This window comes from Tamandua tetradactyla, chromosome 16, assembly GCF_023851605.1.
Source record: "Tamandua tetradactyla isolate mTamTet1 chromosome 16, mTamTet1.pri, whole genome shotgun sequence".
Lineage (NCBI taxonomy): Eukaryota > Metazoa > Chordata > Mammalia > Pilosa > Myrmecophagidae > Tamandua > Tamandua tetradactyla.
The window spans coordinates 61184807-61207499 of NC_135342.1; the positions used below are offsets into that span (position 1 = coordinate 61184807).

At 46.4% G+C, this 22693-nt stretch overlaps 2 protein-coding genes and 1 pseudogene across 2 annotated transcripts in view; 1 reads left to right on the forward strand and 2 right to left on the reverse strand.

Moving 5' to 3' along the window:
- The window catches only part of ATP6V0D1 (ATPase H+ transporting V0 subunit d1), a 39619-nt gene extending 23824 nt beyond the window's left edge, over window positions 1–15795 (reverse strand). The window contains exon 1 of the mRNA XM_077132738.1: window positions 15569–15795. Coding sequence (XP_076988853.1) covers window positions 15569–15698 — 130 coding nt within the window. The 5' untranslated portion in view covers window positions 15699–15795. The remainder of the gene's footprint in view (window positions 1–15568) is intronic.
- A 679-nt stretch (window positions 15796–16474) lies between these two features.
- On the reverse strand, window positions 16475–17300 carry AGRP (agouti related neuropeptide). The gene is made up of 3 exons (XM_077133644.1): window positions 17171–17300; window positions 16929–17014; window positions 16475–16703 (listed from the first exon to the last, which is right to left on the reverse strand). Exons 1-3 carry the CDS (start codon window positions 17298–17300, stop codon window positions 16521–16523), a joined length of 399 nt encoding a protein of 132 aa, XP_076989759.1. The 3' UTR covers window positions 16475–16520.
- A 1871-nt stretch (window positions 17301–19171) lies between these two features.
- The window catches only part of LOC143658451 (cold shock domain-containing protein E1 pseudogene), a 28123-nt pseudogene continuing 24601 nt past the window's right edge, over window positions 19172–22693 (forward strand).

The following is a 22693-nucleotide window of genomic DNA, read 5'->3' on the forward strand; positions in this document are numbered from 1 at the left end:
CAGTAACCAGCCAGGCTGGTCCTGTGTAGCTCCTCCAGGACTCCTCACCCACCATGGTTTCCAGCCCTCCCCCTGGCTGCTCTGCTCAAGGGGCCTGGTGGAACATGAAGCAGTAGCACAAGCAGACTGAGCATGATAAGTCCCATGGACCTGGGCCAGCCCCTCAGAGGAAGGTTGCTGACTACTCCGGGGGCCTCATATTAAAATCTGAGCCCAAATGATGGAAGCCACTAAGGACATGGAATCTGGGCCAGGCTGAAGGATAATCCCAGGACCCTCTGTTCCCCTAAGCCTTACCACATGGTATCTAGCTTGGAGATTAAAGGGTTAGAAATGAGGGAATACAAGGGAGCTACAATCCATGACCTGGCAGCCTCAGGGCCCAGAAGCAGGGCTTCTTTCCCTTCTTGGCCATCCCTTCCTGAGTTGGGGGATGAGCACCCAGAGGCATAGCACAGGTATTCTTACGCAAACAAATGAAGGGATAAATATGCAAAAGAAACAAAGACTGCCGAGTGACTTGATTGTAAGAGCCAAGAGAGGTGTCAGACCAGATGCAAGCTCCTGCCCCAATCTAGGACCTGATTTCCCGTGTATAATAAGAGGGTTGGATAAGTTTGGATAGCTACAGGGGCCTGTCCAGCTTTTGAGGCTATTCTACCCTGATCAAGCCCTGAATGTGCTGACTCCCTACAACCCCAAACTCTGAGGGCCACTAAGGGGCTCAGGGTGAAACCAGAGGCCTGGGTACCCATGGAAATCCAGAGCAGCTGTAGCAGGACTAATGCAGGTACAGGAGAGGCCTTGGAGGAGCTTCTGAGTAGCTACTAGCAGGGCAAGGGGCAGGCAGGGAAGGATGTACTGCAGCCCCAAGGACACTACAGATGTCTTCTCAGAGGGAAAGTCCCATCTGCCAGCTAAACATGAGGCTTCAGCTGGGGTCAAGGCCTGAAAATCAGTATTAGGGGAGGACAAGGTTTGGGCAAGTGCCCCAGGTTAGGCCGGAATTGGCCAGGAAAGCAGTGTCCAGGTCCCAATCAGGTCTGCTCCTCTCCACACCTCTTCCCCCAGCCACAAGTCTGCCTGCCTATCCTCAGGACCACTCATGTTCACACAGGGACAGCCCCTTGAGTATTATTTCATAGTCCTTCAGAGGAACTGCAGGGTGCTTGGAGGCTGCCAGGCAGAGCAGGCTCCAGACCGGCTGCCAGCAGTACTGGTCCAGGCTCTGCAACTGCAACCTCATCTACTAAGTAGCCCTCTAGAGCCTTGATTTTCCTGCCTCTAAAAGAGAAAAAGGCCAACATTCCAGAGCAGGATGTTAATTTAAAAAAAAAAAAATTGGCCAAGGAATAGATATTGGATAAGGCAGATACCACGGAGGCCATTCAAATTGGGGTACAGAGTCAGGGAGGAGAATCAGTCCATCACCTAATAACAACCCCATTCCCAGCCATAACTGTGTGGAACTAAAGTGTTTACTTGGAGGTTCAAGGTGCCTGGGAAAGGTCTCTCTCCATTATCCGACATACACATGTACCTGTGTACGTGCCACATGCACAACATCATTTCCCCCAAAGTGACTGAGGAGATTGGGTTGAAAGTAGTTCATCCTGGGGATGAATTTTCTCTCTCCTGGAGGAATCAGGGTGGCAGGACAAGAGTGCAGACCACTTGGGCAAGGATACTGCTTATAGGAGTCTGGAAGAATGGCCCTGAGCAGCCTCAAGTTCCTACTCGGAGTTCCCAAGACCCTTGGGTTCACAACTGGCATACTGCTCTGACTTCAAGAACTGCCAGCAAGATCCAGATGGATGGTGTTAAATGAGGACAGCTCAGTGGCAAAGGATGAAGCAGCCTGCACTGGCACTAGGGCAGAGGGCATCTGGGAATGTCTCCTGGCTTTCTCCTTCTCAACCCAGAAAGCTGGGGCTCCAGGAAGTAGAGCAGGAAAAGATGAATAGACAGGAGACACTGAACCACAAACCCTAATCTGAAAAGATGAACTGAGACTTGGTGGGGGAGAAGGGGGAACTAGAGCCCAGGTACAGCCCCTAGGGGGCATTGGCTAGGGACCGGCAGGGATTGAGCAGAGGATCCCAGGAGCAGCAGTTAGGCCAGCTCACAAGTCCAGCCACACCCCCATTTCCAGGTATCTGGCAGCTGAATGGTCCTGGTGCACCCTCTTGTGGCCAAAGCAAGAATGGCAAAGTCAGAAGTCCACCTCTGGCAGGAAGAGAGAGCTCCAGCTCCAGTTCTAGCTCTCTTAACATGTCCCTCCACTTTAATCACTGCCTCAGACTCCTGGTCTGCATCTCCCCCAGCCATCAACCCCTGAAGTAATGGAGCTGAAGGCACCCACAGAGTTGTGCAGGAGTGTGTCATAAAGAACAGGGAATCTGCCCGAGGAGGACACTGGCCTGGGAAAGCCAAAACAAAGACAAGATGGGCCTGCATCCTGTCATGAGAACCTGATCTTTTTTGCAGCTCCTTCGTAAAGGGTGAGATTGAAGAGGATGTGGAGGGAAGTTCAGGTCTCCTCAGCACCTCTCTAAGTTCTAGTTCTCCAGCTCAGCCAGACCCTCTCAAGTCTCCAAATCCCTTTATCCAGCTCTTACCACTCCCTACTCCCTTGTCTCTACTACCTAGTGTTATCTGCTAAAAAATAAGTGCTTAAAAACCCAGAAAAAATCTGTGATACAGTGTACTCCTCGTGAGAGGGGCCCCACTCTTGTCCCCAGAGCCTAGCATCCCACTAGCAGCAGTTAAGAGTTGTCACCCATTCAGTCATATAAATCTCTACTGAGCATCCACTCTGGCTACTGTGCTGTTCTATCCCCACAGTTTTCACAGAGGGGGGATTTCTGTTTCATTTTACAGATGAATAAATAAACTTTGAGGGGTTAAGTCACAAGCCCAGAAATCACCCAGCTGGCCAGGAAAGGAACAATGGTCTGCCTGATGTGTGGCCCCGCAAAGAACTCAAAAAATGTTCTGGCAACCCTGCTCCAGGTCTTGGCCCTGATCAGGCTCAAACACTGCATCAAACTTGTCCACTTTCACCACAGGCCTCCTAACAACCCAGAGTGTGTCTGACTGCGGAGTTCAAAGCACAGGAACAGCTACAATTTAGAAAAGAGGCCTGAGTGTTTGACTGCAGCGGACAGGTGACTGGGTGACCTGAAAAGAGGCCAGGCACAGAACTGTTGGAGGCAGACCTAGGCCTTCAGGGACAGTGGTTGTGGCCCATCTCATTTCAAGTCCAATAGCCCTAACATGTGAGAGGCACTACCCTGTTCACTGTGTGTCACTTCAGAAAGCAGGGAAGTGAGACTTGTAATTTCCAGAAAGGTTTTGGGCAGAATGTTTAAAATAAGGTATTGGGGTCTATCCCTCTGTGTTATCCAGAAAACCCTGGTCATCCAGAAAGCCTTCTTCACAAGCTCTGGATGGGTGGAATGTGCCTATAAAGAGACCACCTCAGAAGGTCCTAAGCACAAATTCAGGCATTGGCTCCACTGCAGAAACCAGACCCAAGAAACAACTGAGTAAATCCAAAAGAAAGTGGATGTTTTCACCCACCAGAGCAAGTTCTGACCTGGCCTCCTGGGAAAAGTTTTGTGAAACAGAGCTTTTCAGTTTCTGTGTGCACTATTAGTGATTTGACCATAAACAGCTTACCAGATAAAACCAGACTAAAGTATGTACCAGTGCAAGATGTAATCAATGAAGGGAAACCAGGAGATGGGGTCAGGAGGGGGAGACAAAGAAAGAGCCAAAAATGCCCAGGTGAGAGGTGAACAGGGGTGTGAGAAGGAGGCAGGTGTGCTGCACCTGACAGGGGCCCTGGGGGCTCCAGCCTGAGTGATATGAGGAGAGTCCAGCCCTGGCTTGAGCCCTGGAAGACCCATTTAAGCACCCCCTGGGTCCCAAAGTCTTCGGGTACAAAAGGAAAGGGCTGGATGGGGGCTCCTTAAGACTCAGATCAGCCTGAAGTGTTGCGAACCGAAATCCAGAAGCAAGTGCCCAAGCATCACCAGCACTGGACTCAGCTGAGAGCTGTTGGCCATGGGTGCCTTCTTTTGCCTACCTATATTTTCTAATTTTTCTTATTTTAAATATTTATCAAATGCTTTAAATTTAAAGGGTAATATTTGTTCACTGTAATACATTCAAACAACGGAGGAACACACAAAGTAAAGATTGAACTCTTCCTCCTGACTCCCCAATCCCTCTCCTCAGAGATTGCCATTCTGAACAATTTGGAGTCTGTTTCCAAACACTTTTCCATTTGCATGTTATCTGGTGTTCTGCTAAAATGGATTAATACTAAATGTAATACTTTGCAATTTTTCATCTAAAAATATGTTTCTAAAGCAGTCCATATGATACTAGATGTTTTGACTTTTTTTTTTTTTGCATGGGCAGGCACAGGGAAACGAACCCGGGTCTTTAGCATGTCAGGCGAGAACTCTGCCTGCTGAGCCACCGCAGCCTGCCCAATACTTGATATTTTGAGCACTTGTATAGTATGATATAACAAAGACACGCATGGTTTACTTAACTATCAAAGGATATTTTGCTGGCTCTAAAAGTTTGCTGCTACCAACCAAACAGATGTGAACACCTTCATTCTTGTTATCCTGAGCTCATTTCTGGGATATAATCCTAGCACAGGGTCTGCAGGGTCACAGAGTTTATATATATGCTATGATTTGACAAGATGGTGAAAGCTTGTCCTCTAAACAGTCTACCAAGTCACCCTTACATCAACTTTATTTTTGGAATTAAATGTACATATTTAGTTTAAAAGAAAACAAAAACTGCCACGCCCCACAGACATGCAGGAAGAGGCACAGCAGGTATCTGGAGGAGGAATCCCTGGCTCTTGCTTTTCCTGCTCTGCTTGCCAAATGAGGCCCCATGCCAGGTGTCCTCGCTGGGCCATGTCTGTGTCCATTTGGCCCACTGCTCTGCTGGAAGGAACTCGTGGGCAGGACCAGGCTCTAAAGCAGGCTTGCCCTGGCTTCAAGCCAGCAGATAGTAGGCGTGGGACCTAGCTGTGGCCAGCCAGTGCACTGATGACTCTCAGATTGGTATCTTCAGTGTTACTTCTCCTGAGCTCCAGACCCACACAGCCACCGGCCTGCTGCCTGCTGGACTCCTCCCTAAGATGCTTAGACCCGGCACCTAAGACAGAATGTCTCCTCTTCCACCACCCCATCTTCACCCCAAACCCTTCCTCCTCTGGTGGTCCCATCTCAGAAGCAGCCCAGCACTTCACTCCTTCCTAGACCACCCTCAAGTTATTCATAAAGTCAAAAGCCTAAGAACCATCCTGTGCAAACCTCTCTTTTCCCCACACCTAATAAAAATTGAGCAGATTCTGTTGTTTCATCCCCTAAATTGGTCTCTGACTTGACCCTTCATACTCCCTCATGGTGTTCCCGCCTCGGTTCAGCCCACACATCCTCTTGCCCAGACAGGTGGACCAGCTGCCAGCCTGGCTCCCCATGAATCCATTCTCCAGAACCCTAGCGCAAGTTTCTAATTGCATTATGCCACCAGTCCCCCCTCTTTCCACAATCGCCCCTCCCTTCCTCATCAACTGAGGGGTCAAGTCTAAGTAGGTTCATGGCAGCAAGGTGCCAAACCTCCCTCTCGCCTATCCGTATCCCCAATCCTACTCTGGGACATCCTTTTCTTGGACAGCAGCAGCAAGCCAGAGGGGAGCAGTCAAGGCAGCAGGCTGCAACGGTCATTGCCAATGATCCATGCCAGCTTATGACAATCCCTGGGAGACAGGGCAGTGGGGTCTCTTCGTGCGGTGGCATCACTGTCCAGGGAAGTAGGGACAACATGGGCATTGTAGAAAGCAGTGAGGTGGTTCCTCAAAAAGTTAAATACAGAAGTACTATGTGACCTGACAATTCCCAAAGAAACTGAAAATAGGGACATTTGTATTTTCACACCAATGTTCATCGCAGCGCTATTCATAATAGCCAAAAAAAACCCAGAAACAGCCCAAGTGCTCATCAACCAATGAATGGATAAACAAAATGTGGTATATATACACATGAAATATTATTCAGCCATAAGAAGGAAGTTCTGAGATATGCAGCAAGATGGAAGAATACTGAAAATATGCTATGTGAAATAAGCAAGGCACATAAGGACAAATACCCTATTATCTCACTTATACAAAATATCTAGAAATAGCAAAATTTGTAGAGACAGAAAGTAGATTAGAGGTTACCATGGAATGATGGGAGGTTGGGAAGGGAAAATGTTGCTTGGTGCGTATAGAGTATAAATTTGGGAAAATTTTAAAAATTAATTTAAAAAAAGAAAAATTTCCAAGCAAGATCATAATAGAAACTCTTGGGCAGTGCACTGGTGGCTCAGTAGCAGAATTCTTGCCTGCTGTGCCTGACCCAGGTTTGATTCCCAGAGCCTGCCCACGCCAAAAATATAAAAAGAAAGAAAGAAAGAAAGAAATTTAAATGAGGTGCTTCCCACATATTGACCTAATCTGAGATCTTTGTTTTTTTTTTTTAAGCCATAACTCTTGTTCCTCCTGCTGTCCTTCCAGGTACCTTCAAGGCCTTCCCTGGACCTGCCTGAGGCACCTATTCAGACTCGGCCCCTTGAACACACCTGATGCACGTTTTGTTTCATCTCTTCTCCGAAGCTTCCCTGATACTCTGCGTAGTTTCATGTTCCTGAGACACTGTTAATGCCATTATTTCTCCTTAGGATTCTCTTTCCACCTCCTTCCCCCAGCTAACTTTTTTTTTTTTTTTTGGTAACTATTTGATTGAGATATTATTACATATTCTACCATTCACCCATTTAAAAGATATAATTCACTGGCTTCAATAGCATATTCCAAGAGTTATACAACCAGTATCACAATCAATTTTAAAACACATTTATCACCCCCAAAAAGAAACCCCACACACTTTAGATGTATCTCCTGGCTCTTTCCCCCACCCGCACCCCATAGCCCTAGGCAGCCACTACTTCACTTTCTATTTCTATAGGTTTGCCTATTCGAGACAGTTCAAATAAATAGAATCATAAAATATGTGATATTTTATGGCTGGCTTCTTTCACTTAGCATCATGCCTTCAAGGTTCATCCATGATGTAGAATGTTTCAGTACTTCATTCCTTTTTATGGCTGGATCATGTTTTAGTGTATGGATATATCACATTTTATTTTTCTGTCCTTCAGTTGATGGGCAAGTGGACTGTTTCTATTTTATGGCTATTATGAGCCTGGATAATTCCTACTTGGCCTTAGCTCTCAATTCAGATGCCATCTCCTCCAGGATATACCTTTGGGTGAGGTCAAGCGCTCCTCCACTGAGTTCCCAAAGCACCCTGGACCTCCTGTACATTAGTCCTGTTTGGCATGCAGCCTCCCCGTTAGACAGGCACACTTGCCCAAAGCCAGGCTGGTGTGATATGTTTTCATTACCTAAGGAAGGCCTAGCATGGCACCTGCCTCCTTGGAGTGACAGGAGGGAATGGCCACAGTGGAGCACTGGTTTCTCTGACAGTTCACTCAGGGCCAGGCCCTGTGCTTATACTACAAACATTTCAGAGAGATCCTATGATTATTCTCATTTTATAGCTGAGGATAAAGGACTTGTCCAAGGTCACAAAGACAGCAGATGAATGAGCTGAGGTTTGTTCATCAGTGTAGTCTGCTCTCACTGTCTGTACATTGTCTCTGCCCATCTTCTCCAGTACTACCATTGGCTTCTAACCCCACTCTCCCCTGCTCTCATCAAGGTCACCAATGACCTCTAAATGGCGAAACCAAAGAGAAGGTTGTCTGACTTTATTTCAATCTCTAGGCCACACTGGGCCTTCACCGTCCCTTCTCTTTCAGGCTCTCCTCTGGGACTACTCCCATCTCTAAGGGGTCATCTTTGGCCTTTTGGGCAGGATCATATTCTTCCCCCTTCCTTAACTGAAGTCCATCCTGTGAGTGGTAGGATGCCCATCCTTTGGCTTCTACTCTTCTCATTCTATGCTCTCCCTTGGGACCCTGGCCACACCTCTTCCCCAATTCCCAAAGCTGTGTCCCCAGCACAGACCTCACCCCTGAGCATCAAAAGGAGGCTTCACACCTCCACTCAAAGGGCTGACAGATCCCTCTCTCCACCCTGGTTCTTTCTCCTGCATGCCATCATTATTTCCGCCTGCTATCTACACAGATGCCTAAGCCAGAGACAAGGATATCAACCTTGACTCTTCATTCTCACTCAGCCTCCTAAAATTCTCCATAGCGTCCTCTTCCAATGCCTGAGGACAGGTTGCTATCATCTCGAGTCTGGTTTACTACAGGAGCTTATTCTTTCGACCTCTTGTGTAGCTTCCACCTCCAATCCACTTTTCAAACTGCAGGTACTTTTTAAAACATACATCCAATTACCTTACACCTTTCTCCACTGTCCTCAAGTCAAAGCCCTTGGTATGGCTTTTGCAATCCTTCAGGAGCCCATCTCTGATGAGATTTTCAGCCATACTATTAGCCACACCATAACTGGTCTGTGCTGAATGATTTACCACTTTCAAAAGACACCATTAACATTTGCATCTGCTATTTTACATGACTGGTGACTGGCCAAACCAGCCTGGATTCCCTCACTCTCTTCTTGCCATGTGAGACTGTCCTTGTTTAAAAAAATGTTGAAATGCAGAAGGAGCTGCAATGACTGTAATGGCTAGTTTGAAAAGAAGAGAAGCCAATCAAGGCAGAAAGGGGTAAAAATGTTCTAGAAGATGGCTAGCACATCATACACGTGAGCTTGCCAACCACATCTCTGGAGGACCTAAATCTAATTCTCAATGGCTGAGAAAAAAACAATCCTCAGGACCATCTAGCTCACATGGAAACCGCAAGATCACAGGGTTCCTCCTCTTGAATGTTAATTAATATGTGGTTATTTGAGAACTACAACAGGAAGGAGAAGTTCTACCTAGTCCAAGTGTTAGGTAGACTTCCATTCCAAATTAGGAAACTGTCATTCTGGTACCCATTGCTGAGTGCATAATCTAGCAAGTCATTTGCTTTTTATGTATTTCTAAGTTTTTAAATAAAAACAGAGATTAAATATCTACAGAAAAATCTAGAAACAATGACCAACTCAGTAGCAATGAGAACCCCCAGGACTCAGATTATGGTCTCTAAATATCATTTTCCAATATAAAGAAGCTCACCAAGGAGAAATGGTGACTCTAGGTCTGGGGCAGGAAATGCACAAGGTGAGGTTGGAACATATTGTCATTCTAGAAAGTAAGGAAGCTCTCAAAAGCTACATACAGATTTGTGTCAAAAAGACTCAGCAGACAAAAGAACAAGCTCCCACTAATCAAAGGATAATTTCGGCATCAATAAGGTAGACCGAAGCAGGACAAATAAAATTAAAATCCATTAGTACATTATTTTACTAAACAAACAAACAAACCTCATTAGTTATCATGGAAACAACTCAATATTTTGAAAACGGGTAAATAAAGGGGAAAAAAATCAAGCATTTACGGGTAAATAAAGGGAAAAAATTTATAGGTAAATAAGGGGGAAAAAATCCAGCATTTACCCTGTCTCTCTCAGGGTAACCAAGTAGTTGATTAGTGCAAGTTTACAGAAGTATTCAAGCCAGCAATTGCAGAAGGAAAGACAGAATTAGAATATCACCATTTTGCAACTTGTAATGAAGTAATGGTTCTATGTAATAATTTCAATGATTCCTTATTTCACAAAAACAGAAACAAGCAGATATTCTGTGTCTCCCAATGGAAATACATATAAAATCACCTATTAAATATTCTTTAAAAAAATGAATTTAATCACGCTAAATACCAATTTAAAGGTAAAACAAGAGACAGAAGAACATGGCAAATTACATAATAGGAATGCAACCAGGAAACTCGAGCTAAAATTTATGGTCAAGTGACCCAGTTTCTTCAATAAATAAATTAAAAGGAAAAAATGAGAGAGGGGGAGAGAAACAGACAGAAGGAGAACCTATATATTAAAATATTTGAGATGCAAACATTAGGATTCCCAAGTCAATAGGCCAAGCCCTTGATCTTGAGGCTTGCTTTTGTGAACCCTATTTCTATGGCAGAGGAGCTAAGTCTACCTATAGCTACGCCTACGAGTTAATTCCAGAAAACCTCTTTTGTTGCTCAAATGTGACCTCTCTCTCTAAGCCCAATTCTGCAAGTAAAATCAATAACCCTATGCCCTATCTGGGACATGATATACTGGGGTGAAATTCTCCCTGCAATGTGGGACATGACTCCCAGGGATGAGCCTGGTCCTGGTACTGTGGGATTGGCAATGCCTTCCTGACAAAAAGGGGAAAAGAAATATGACAAAACAAGGTGTCAGTAGCTAAGAGAGTTCAAATAGATTTGAGAGGCTATTCTGGGGGCTACTCTTATGCAGTTAAATACTGCTAATTACCAGAGTTTGCTAAACCCCAGAAAGAACACCTGGAGCTTTATCTGAGACTCTACAAAAGTGTCACACATTAAGATTACTTTCCAGAAACCTACCACCTCCAGATGGTTCCTAGGCCAGATAAGTCATGAAATTCAGAGGAGCAAGCCTCTCCAAGATCAACTATGTCCATACCCCTATCCTATAAAATCAACAACCCTTCCCAACATGAAAAAGCTAGAATGGGCATAGCTCAAATACCCTTAAAGATTGGGAGAAGGATCAAAGGAGAAAGAGGAATTACAACAGACAAGATAGGATTTAACAAATGAGCATGACTGCTGAATCATTATATTGATATTTCTTTTAGTTTCCAATGTCTTGGAGCAGATAGAAGGAAAAATCTGAAACTGTAGACCCATACAGACTCTGAAATCTGTCCTCTAACAACTCGTTACAATGTACTTTGAAATGTTTTGCTTTTCTGTATATACATTTCACAATAAAAAATATTTTAAAAAATACTTGAGACATTATAAACCCACTGAAATGTATGGATCATATTTGGATCCTGAATGAACAAATAATATTTTTAAAAATTGTAATAACCAGAGAAATCTGAACACTAACAGATATTTGACGGCATTAGTAAATTACTGCCTTGGTCTTTTTTTAGGAGGAATAACGGTGTTGTGGACCTTTCAGAAAAAGTCATGACCTTTTAGAATAACTTAAATATTTATAGCTGAAATGATATGTTTTTTGGGATTTACTTCAAAATAACTTAGGAGTATGGAAATAAGTGGAGTTATTATTAAAACAAGATTGATAATTTTTACATCAAAAGAATTAAGAATTATTGAAATTGGGTGATTATTTTCATGCATTCATTATTCTATTCCTTTTAATACACATGTTTAATAATAACATAATAAATAGTTTTAAAAAGAAAAGAGGTGGGGGAAATTCTGGAGGGCAGGAGGTGGTAGTACTAATAGTAGTGGCAGACCCTTCCTCACACCTAAAATCCCAGCAACCAATCATGCAAAATAATAGCAATGTTTTTGCGCTGAATCCAGGGTAGGAGCTAAGAGTTCAGGCTCAGAACTGTGCCATTGCCTGAAATACCTCCCTGGCTCTCGTAGGAGCCCCAGGGGTTGGTGTGCAGCAGGCCTTCAGAAAGTGGCTTATGAATGAGCAAATGAATATTTGAATATCAAAATAGCACTACATATATGCCCCTCATGGTCAGGAACACACCCAGCTACAAAACTCAGTCGCATTCAGCAACCCAAAATTCAGCAGGCTTCTATGGAAGAGAACCATCATCTCTTCTATGGAAGAGAACCATCGTCTCTTCTATGGAAGAGACCATCACCTCTGCCTCCATGCTCCATCCTAAGGAACTAAGGCTCTGCCTGACTCTTTTACATCAAAGATCTGGGTTCCTAGAAGACTGAAACTCCCATACCACACACTCCACCTCCCTGGGCATCTTCTGGTCCCCCTAACTGGCCCAACTATTTCCGCCTTAGCATGCTGGTGCTTTTGCCTGAAACCTCCCCACTCCTACCCCCAGACCCCACTCAGCTTTCTGCCGAGCTGGCTCCTTCTCATTCTTCACATCTCAGCTCAAGTATCACTTCTGCAGCAGGACCTTAACCAGTCATGCTTTCAAAAGAAGTTTCCCTGTGATTCTCTATCCCTTACCCACTGTTCCTTTCACAATTATTATCCCTATTAAGAAATTACACATTTATTTTGTTTACTTACTACTAACAATAACAGTAGCTAACACATTGATGGAACACTTACTATGTGCCAAGCTCATGCTAAGCATTTTACATGGATTATCTTGTTTAGTCCTCATAACCACCCTATGAGGTAGGTGCTATTATTATCACCCTTTTACACATGATGAAACTCAGAGAGGCTACATACCTTTCCCACAGCCAAAGAGCTGTAAAGCAGCGAACCCGCATATTGAATACACTGAACTGCATATTGAATACATATTGAAGCCATCCCTTAATGGCTTTTCCTGCCCACTGACCTCCACCCTCAGACCATGAGGGTCAAGACAATATCACTCAACAAAGTATTCCCAGTTTTATCACAGTGACAGACATAGGACAGGTACTCCATTAATATATATTAAACGAATAAAAACATTCAAGGTAACACTGTATGAATTCTCTGCATACATCTCTACCCACCTCCTCTTTCCCACAAGTTCTTAGCACAGGGCCCAGCTCCCAGAAAGTACTCAACACATCCAGAAAAACCTGAGAGCTGGAAAGAACTTTTCCAACCACCTAGTTTTGTTCTCTCCATCCATCAAAGGGGAAGGACCTCTCCATGTTCTTTCCCCTACTCTTAAGAAGAGATGATCACAGCAAAATGGACAATGGAGGATAAGTGGAATTAGGAGGTTCTAAGAGATAGTTCTATAAGAGAGAGGTCAGCGGATGTCTTTCTGGGATGGAACCAGAGAAGAAGGCTAGGATGTGGTAGAGATGGTATACCAGCTCTAACTCTCAGAATAAACGCCCTTCCCCAAAGACCTGTGCCTCCTAGGAACTGTCCAACGCCAGCTTCCAAACTTGTTCTTTGGAAACCTCACCAGCTAAGGACTGGGGTTCCACTGAGGTTCTCAGATTTCCTTGGTCTCCCTTTCTCGTCCCCTCCTTCCCTGGAGATAGGGAGGCAAAGTCACTCTGCAACAGGGTCCTGGAGGCCAGGCCTCTAGTGTCACCTTCAGTAACAGAGAAGAACTCTCTGTAGAGGACAAATGAGGTTTCTGGTCATTTACTTCTGGTTATTCCCAGCATCTCTGGCATACAGGGTTCCACACTCTGTGCCAAGAAAATACCAGGAAAGAAAAACAAACACCACAGGAGCTATGACTGACTGAATGGGTCAACATTCTGGCCTAGCCTGGTCACAGAGCAGTTATAAGGGGAGATGGCTCTAGGGCTGAGCCTTAAAGGCTGGGAAGCACTAGGCTTTAGAGGATGAGGGGGAAGCAGAGCGAAGGGCAGGTGAAAATAACACAGAAAGCACTTACTCTATCTTTAGGTGCTAGGTTAAGTGTTTTACATGTAGTCACTTGTTGACGTCTCACAACAGATGAAGAACCTAAGGTCCAGACGTGTTAAGTAACTTGACTAAAATAATCCAGTCATTGGCAGGGCTGGGATTCAAACTCAGGTTTGTCTAACTCCAAAGCATGAAGCACTGAGGGGGAAATTTGCACGTGGGAGAGAAATTACACATGTGAACAAGCAAGGGATTTCTGAATGTCATGCCAAAAGCCTGGATGACTTTCCACAAGGGTGGCCATGTGCTGAGTATTGCCTAGCCTGGATACGGAGAATGATAGAGAGTCCTCCATGATGAAGGGAACTTTGTGTCCCCATATGCTCTACAGGGGACAGGCAGCACCAGGAGTGAGGAAAGAAAAACAAGATAATCTTATGTCAGTGAACCATTAATAGATGTTCATTTTCAGACTTAAGCAAATAAAGCTCTTCTTCCAATTTCAGTTAGCCCACAAAATTCACTAAATGCCGACCGTGTCAAGATGTATCTCCTCCTTAATGGTATGGTGGCCCATGACAAACTCTGGGATCTGTCCTGTAACTAGTTGTTGAAGAGTGCTTTGAAAACTATTGTTTCTTCTTTCTTTGCTTTATATATATGCTATATTATACAATAAAAAAAGTTTTAACCCCACCCCCACCCCCGAAAAAAAGAGATGTATCTCCTCCTTATTCCAGAGAGAGGACAGTCAGGTGGCTGGCAGGCTCCCACAATCCAGCACCCTAAAGTGCTCTCCTCTCCTTCCCTACCTCCACTCCCCGGAGGGAGGTAAATGATTTTCCTTCCATTTTTAACTTAATCAAGTCCAATAAGTTTTTTATTTCAAATGTATTTCTTTTCACTTTACTGGTCTAGCTTGCAAGGTAAACAATTTTTTTTAAATCCACCTTTAACCTCAGTATGTTTTTGATGAGAAAATTTTCTCCAGAGAAAATCTGGCTCTCTCTCCCCTCTGTTTACCAACCATGAGGCTATCAGTACCTCTGTTTAAGGTTACCACTTGTGGAGAGGGGATGGAAACTCACATCTCAGCCACCTTGCCCTTCACTACCCCCAGGGTTAGTGTGGGTAAGGGGAACAGGTGGAGTTTGGACTCAAGGACATCTCTAATAAGTACATTTGACACATCTGTGCCTCAGAGAGTCAATCCCATTTCGGGGCCGTGGTGTGTTTGAGGCGCCTGCCGACCGGTAAAGGAGAGGCTTGGAGGGTTTGAGGTCGGCAGTTCGGGGCGCAGGTGGCCGCAGGGATTCCGCTGACCCGTCTTTCTAGCGTTCACAGGTCTGGTGCCCCAGGCATTCTAGTGACCAGCGGGGTAAAGATGGGGGCTGGCGGTACTTGCTGTGCTAAGATTCCAGACTAAGGTTCTTACACAACAGGCAGCCCCCTCACTGAGGATGTTGGGCTTACTAGCCAAATACATGTGTATGAACAGACTTAAACACACTTAAACACTGCTTTTAGGAAACACTGTCCAGCCAGGGGTTCAGAGCTGGGTGGAAACCCTTGCTAAGCTTCCCAGGAAGGCTCAGCCTTGCAAGCCAACATCAAGACACAAAGATCCCAAAGGCCCTGATGTACGTATGTGGGGAGTGAAGGGGCTTTCCTGCTCAACTTCCCTAAGCAGCGCCACAGGACCGATGTCTGACTTCATCAGAGTGAAGAGGTTTATATGCGCACACCCTGGACTGGTCGTCCACTCATGAGTGACCCCTCTCCTTCCAAACTACACGGCGGGACTAACCACAGAAAAGACAGCCCAAGCAGAGGCGGCCTATCGCTGTTCCTAAGGCCTTAAGTGCCTCTGGGCCCAAATAAGACGCAGCCCCCAACGCCCGGCTTCCCAACGAAGTCTCTCAGGCCCGGCCCATCTAGCTCCTCGATCTCTCAGGCCCTTCGAGAACCCCCGCCTCCGGCTTCCCGGCCTAGACCGAGAACCCCTCAGGCCCGGGGCCGGCCTCCATTCCTGGTCTCCAAGGCCCTGAAGCTCGGCCCCGCGGCTCACCCTCGAGCGTTTCGCACTGCACCAGATTGAGGTAGTCCGCCTGGTTGAGCACCCCGGCCTTCAGGCCGCGCACCAGTCCCTCCAGGTAGCCATTGTCCACATTGAAGTAAAGCTCCGGAAAGGACGACATGGCTGTAGCAGGATCGGAGAACCCCGACCCGCCGGCAAGCAACGCAACTCCACGGTCAGCTGACGCGACGCCCGCAGCCGACTGTCAAGCGCGTCAGGTGACGCGCAAGCGCTCATGTGACCGCCACTGGGCGGGGCTCTGAGCGGCGCCTGGCTTCCGGGTGGTTTGTGCAGAAGCGCTGCACAGGCGTGGGCTGGGTTACGGTCTTTGGCGCCTGCCGTCTGGTAAAGGAGAGGCTTGGAGGGTTTGAGGTCGGCAATTTGGGGGCGCGGGTGGCCGCAGGGATTCCGCTGACCCGTCTTTCTAGCGCTCGCAGGTCTGGTGCTCCAGGCATTCTAGTGACCAGCGGGGTAAAGATGGGGGCTGGCGGTACTTGCTGTGCTCAGAAAGATTCCAGACTGTTGTTGAACCATCCTCTTCTCAAAGGGAAACTGAGGTCTGACTCGGGGCGGGCTTTGCTGGGGTTACACGTCTAATGAACCGCATACCAGATCTTGGAGCCTAATGCTTTGCTCACCATCGGCGAGCGCTATGCTTCGCTGCGCCCCCACTAACTTGCATTTATTGTGCAAGAGACGAGAGGGCTGAAACGCGGCTCTGCTCTGCCTCCCCCATCGGCGCCTCCTTCAGAGCTCGTGTGTATGTGGCTCAGATGACGGGATAGCACAGGCCCTGGGGTCACTGTATGTGTGATTTCTTTGCTTGGCGGCATCCCCACCCAACCCTCCAACAGCCACGTTAGAAATAACGCCTCAGCCTTGGGGTTAGTTCCAGCCTTTATTCGCGCCCCGATGCCCCTGCCCTGACCCCATCATTGGCCAACTAGTTGCGGCTGCAGGGGTGCGTGCCGGTACCCAACTTGCGGCAGTAGCAGAAGGCGTTGAAGAAGCGGCAGTAGCACGAGGCGCACGGGTCACAGCATTGCACCTGTTGTCCCAGACAGGACTCGTGCAGCCTCACGCAGCGCCGCGGGGACCGCGGCTCCCGGCCTTGTGGGTCCAACACCTGCAGAGGTGGGGGAGCAGGAACGTGGGCACGGGGCTCCGAAGGCAGGTACAGGGGTTTCACCTGCCCCTATCCGGGTACAGGACGGCAGTAGAGCAAGGGGATGGGTTTTTTTTGTTTTTTTTGCCGTGATCCCTCCTCTCAGGTGAGTGGGCCCGGAGCTGGAGAGTGGGGATGGTGCCCCCTCCCAGGCCAGCCGCTTCACTCCTTTCCCTGAGCAGTTACCTCTGCCAAGGCCTGGGCCTCCTGTAGCAGGGTCTCTTCTGCCTGATCGGCGTCAGTCCTCTTCAGTTGGGGCCGCAGATCTAAGCCTGGGGCAGACCAAGTGAGGGCAGAGCCCCCATTGCGCAAACACCCACCTCCCAAGACTGGGATTCAGAAGGGAATAAGAGGGCTTGTCCAGGCTGGACACCTTATGGCCAGAGGGCATCCAGGTCCCTCCCAGTCCCACCCCGGCCCACACTAACCTGGGAGCTGTGGGAACAGGGCCTGGTCAGGCCTTCTGATGCCTTCCAAGGGGCCCAGACCCATCTGTGCCCCCTCCATGGCGGGCAGTGCCAGAAGCAAGGCATAGCTCATCAGCACTGCAGTCCGCATGGCCTGGCTTAGCAGGAAGAGACACCACTTAGTCCCTCCTCATCCTAGGAGTCCTCTTGAGGTGCCCCATCCCAGAGAGAGGCCCCTCAGAGAGTAGGACTCCCTGCTCAACCTGAAAACTTACCTCGGCTTGCTGGGTCCTTGCCCTGAGAGTTCTTGGCCACCCTGTACCTTCGGCTTATATGATAGGGCCTAATGAAGAGTCCCCACGTGACTGTTCTCCACAGCCAGGGCATGAGGGGCCCTCCCAGGAGAGTGGGGGCAACGTTCAAGCTTCTCTCCTTGGACCCTGGACCTTTGGGTGCTGTATAAGAGAGGTGCCTATTTCCAATTTGAGGTGAGGTCTCCAGGAGCCAATCAAAGTTTAGGAACAAGATAAAGTGTATAGGGCCCCCAGATTTCCAATGAACCAGGGCCTAAAGGGGTTGAGCCAGGCTGGAGCAATTAGCAATAACAAGGCAGGCGGAAAAGAGAGCTTTAATTTAATTTGTGGCCCCGGAGATGCTCACTCAGGTCCTACGTGGCATGTTCTGTTTCCTTTGCTTCCAGGAACTTGGGTTGAGAGCATGGAAGGGGGAGATGGGCCAGTGGCCAGAGTGGGGAAGGGGAGGGGTGCAGATCTAGACCCTAGGTGATTTTGTGGGGAACAGGGGAAGGAAGAAGCCAACCTGGTTAAAACCGGGTCTTCCTGCCTGTATCCCTGGACCCCTTTCTGCCCGCCCCTGCACCCCCCGCCCCTGCTCTCTCCAGGCTTCCTCTAAGAACCCCCACCCTGTTCCTGCCCCCAAGCCCCTTTCTGCCTGGGTTCCTGGAAGCCAAGGAAGCAGAACGGACTGTTCCTAGTGGGCAGCAGCTTCAGAGTAAAAAGCTTTCAGGCTGCCTGCTTCATTAGCACTAATGTCTGCTTCCTTCCGTCCTGCACTGTCATGCCTTTGCCATGCCTGGTTTCATCAGCATGAGGTTGGGACAGGGACTTCCCATTCCATGAACATGGCAGGATGCACCATGCCCCCACCTGAACCTGCCTTATTAAACACTTGCCCATCTGGGAAAGGGATACAGGCCATTTCAACTTTGAGGTCTCTATGTCCAATCTGGGCTGGCCCAAGGTAGCAGGAAGAGGAAGAAATGACTGTTGGGGGTTGCTGCTCAGGTTCCTACAGACAGTGCTGACCTGGAGGAGGCCTAAGGAATCTTCCCACTAGCGGGGGTGGGGAAAGAGGCGGGACTTAGGTTTCTATCTTACACCCTGTGGCCTGGCATAAACACTAACATTTGGTTTGGTATTCAGGCTGCATGGTGGTGGGGAAGGTTGACAGGTAGCAGGGACTCTGCAGAGGGCAGACCTGGGGCAGGCTTCTTCCACAGAGGGTTACTGGTGTCCACTCTGGGATTAGGTTGCCCTGGAATCTCCAGTGGTTGGCTGAAGGTTACAGTCCTAGGAGCTCAGAAGGAGGAGGAAGGGAAAGCCTCTCTGAGGATGTGGCCTCTGAGCTGAGCCCTCAGGACAATTCAGGAAAAGGCCAGTGCCCCTTTTCCTTGGGGAATATCATTGGCTGTTTTGGTGATTGTCATAAAACAGACTTGGTATAAAGGCCTCTCTGATAGCTGGCAATGACCTATTTCTCCTAGAGGCTGCAGCTAGGCCTAGCGGCTCACCCCACTCTCTTCTCAGAGTCGTGCAGGGCGAAGGTATCAGGCACACAGGTGTGTTCCATCCAGGCTGGGCCACCTAGGGTGGAGGAAGGGCAATACATTGAATGCATCTGAGGCACCTTCCCCCCCCGTGCTTGTGCTCTGGCCCCATCCCTGAAGATTCTAGCTGAAGAGATGGTAGAGGGGAGCAGGGACTGCATGAGGATTTTGGATAGATGCTCCAGGTGAGGCATGGGAGGGGGCTTTGGGCACCTGGCTTTGGTTAGCACCCATGCTAAGACAGCTTTTCATGGCCTGAGGCAGAGCCTCCTCCTACCCAGGCTTCTCTTCACCTAGGTGTACGCAGACAGGTTTATCAGCCTGTTGCCAGCAATGGACAAGGCCTGAAGCACTCAGGGGCAACCTGTGTCCCTCATCAGGTCCATTGGGGAAAACAGTCAAGAAAACTAACCATCAAAAGCACAATGGGGTCTGGAGGACTGTAGGAAGATAGTGGAGTAGGAAGCTCCAGGAATCGGTCTTTCTGCCAGAACAACTTTTAAACAGGAAGTGTCAAAACAACTATTTTGAAACTCAGGAAGCCAGAAGAACACTATATATTATCCAGGAAAGAGCAGGAGGAGGAGGAGGCTGGTAAATTACAGTAAATACTAGTAAATTTCTCTCTCTATGCACAGTTACTGACATCAGCCCCCATTTTCATAGCAGGCAGCAGTGGGGCCTGGCACCTGGCCTAGCTTGCTGGTGCCAGAAAGGGGCTTAGAATTCACTTCCCTAAGATCCAGGTAGGCATGAACCAATTGCTGATCACCGCTTTTGATTAACTACTTTGAATCACTGGGGTCCCAGCTCTGAGGGCAGCCGCTGTTCCAACTGCCCCGTACAAAACCAGTGACGGAAATTTAGAGACAGTATGTTTCCTGAGACCTGTCGAGGAGGGTGCTGCAATAATGGGATACTCACATGGAAAAAGAATGAAATGTGACCACGCAATACAGTACTAAAGCAAAATGTTAACAATAGGAAAGAGTGAGAAGAAAATGTTCGGTGAGAAGCAAAAAAATTACAATGCAAACAGAGAAACGATGGCCCATCCGAAGGAAGAGGACCAAAATTAAGAAAACGTCAATGATGAAAACCAGACTATGGACATATAAGATAAAGACTTTTAAAAAATTGATCTTCAATGTGCTCAAGGAGATGAGGGGAAATACAGAGAAAGAACTAAAGGACATCATAAAAAACAAAGAATGAACAATATGAGAATCCCAGTAAAGAGATAGAAATTTTTTAAAGGAAACAAACAGAACTACTGGAGTAGAAGACCACAATAACTGAAATGAAATATTCTCAGGAGGGTTTCAAGAGCAGATTGTAGTTAGCAGAAGAAAGAATCAGTGAATTTGAAGACAGGGCAATTGAAATGAGTCAGACTGAGGAACGAAAAAAAAGTTATGAAAAGCAAAAATAACCTGAGACCTCTGAGATACCATTAAGCGCACAAATATATGCTGTATGGGGGTTCAAGAAGGAGAACAAAAAGATAATGGGGCAGAAATATTAGAAGAAATAGAGAAAACTTCCCAAACTTAGCAAAAAGCATGAATATGCAGATCCAAGAAGTCCAGAGAACAGCAAACAGGATAAACTTGAAGAAAAAAACACTCCTCACATACTGATCACAATGCAGTGGAGGGGGTGCAAGGGTAGTTAATGGTAGAAATCTCACCTGCCATGCAGAAGACCCAAGTTCAATTCCCAGCCTGTGCACGTCCCAAAAACAAAACAAACAAACAAAAATTCAGCAAATGGTGCTGCAATAATGGGATACTCACATGGAAAAAGAATGAAATGTGACCCACGCAATACAGCATAAAAAAAAAAAAATGCACAGGACTCAGCACCAAGGACTTGAGAAAACCTTCTCGACCGAAAGCTAGAAGAGAGAAATGAGACAAACTAAAATGAGAGATTCCAAACAGAGTCAAGAGGTTATCCTGGAGGTTATTTTTATGCATTAAATAGATATCACCTTTTAAGTTAAGGTGTAATGGAGAGGCTGGAGGGAACTGCCTGAAAATGTAGAGCTGTGTTCCAGTAGCCATGTTTCTTGAGGATGATTGAATAATGATACAGCTTTCACAATGTGACTGTGTGATTGTGAAAACCTTGTGTTTGATGCTCCTTTTATCTACCTTATGGACAGATGAGTAAAATATCTGGATTAAAAGTAAATGGATAATAGGGGGAACAACTGTTAAATTTAGTAGATTGAAATGCTAGTGATCAATGAAGGGGAGTAAGGGGTATGGCATGTGTGAATTTTTTTCTGTTTTCTTTTTCTGAATTAATGCGAATGTTCTAAGAAATGATCATGATGATGAATATGCAACTAGGTGATGATATTGTGAATTACTGATTATGTATGTAGAGTGGAATGATCATATGGTAAAATGTGTTTGTATGTTGGTATGTTTAATAAATAAAATAAAATTTTTAAATAGTATAATTATAATAATGCTTCACCAATTGTAACAAAGGTACTGCATTGATGCAAAATGTTAACAACAGGAAAAACTGTTGTGTGTAAGAGAAGGGTATATGGAAACTCTACTCTCTCATGATTTTTCTGAAAACTTACAACTGTTCTAATAAAATAAGTTAAAAATAAAAATTAATTAATTAAAAAATGCAATGGAAAAGGAGAGAGTTCTGGATGCTGCAAGAGGTAAGCAATGTGTTATGCACAAGGGAGTCCCAATTAGATGAAGTGCCAATATCTCTTCAGAAACCATGGAGGCAAGAAGCCAGGAGGTTGCCCCCTTCGGGGAATGGTGAGAACGGGGAGAAATTAAACTTCCCCAAGTTGAATTCTTGATATTCTCACAAGCAGTGTGGACAACCAAAGCTATAGGCTGAGCCCCCAGTCTTGGGGTTCGTTCATATGAAACTTAACCCTACAAAGGCTAGGTCAAGTCTACTTAAAATTTAGGCCTAAGAGTCACCCCCAAGAGAGCCTCTTTTGTTGCTTAAATGTGGCCTCTCTCTCTCCAGCCAACACAACAAGCAAACTCACCACCCTCCCCCTGTCTACATGGGACGTGACTCCCAGGGGTGTGGACCTTCCTGGCAACGTGGGACAGAAATCCTAGAATGAGCTCAGACTCAGCATCAAGGGATTAAGAAAAACCCTAGAATGAGTGAAACTCAGCATCAAGGGATTGAGAAAACCTTGTCGACCAAAAGGGGGAAGAGTGAAATGAGACAAAGTGTCAATGGCTGAGAGATTCCAAACAGAGTTGAGAGGTTATCCTGGAGGTTATTCTTACACATTAAGTAGATATCACCTTGTTATTCAAGATGTGATGGAGAGGCTGGAGGGAACTGCCTGAAAATGTAGAGCTGTGTTCTAGTAGCCATGTTTCTTGAGGATGATTGAATAATGAGATAGCTGTCACAATGTGACTGTGTGATTGTGAAAACCTTGTGTCTGATGCTCCTTTTATCTACCTTGTCAACAAAGGAGTAGAACATATGAAATAAAAATAAATAATAGGGGGAACAAATGCTAAAATAAATTTAGTTTGAAATGCTAGTGATCAATGAAAGCAAGGGGTAAGGGGTATGGTAGGTATTATCTTTTTTTTTTCTTTCCTGTGTTTGTTTTATTTCTTTTTCTAGTGTCTTTTTATTTCTTTTTCTGAATTGATGCAAATGTTCTAAGAAATGATGAATAT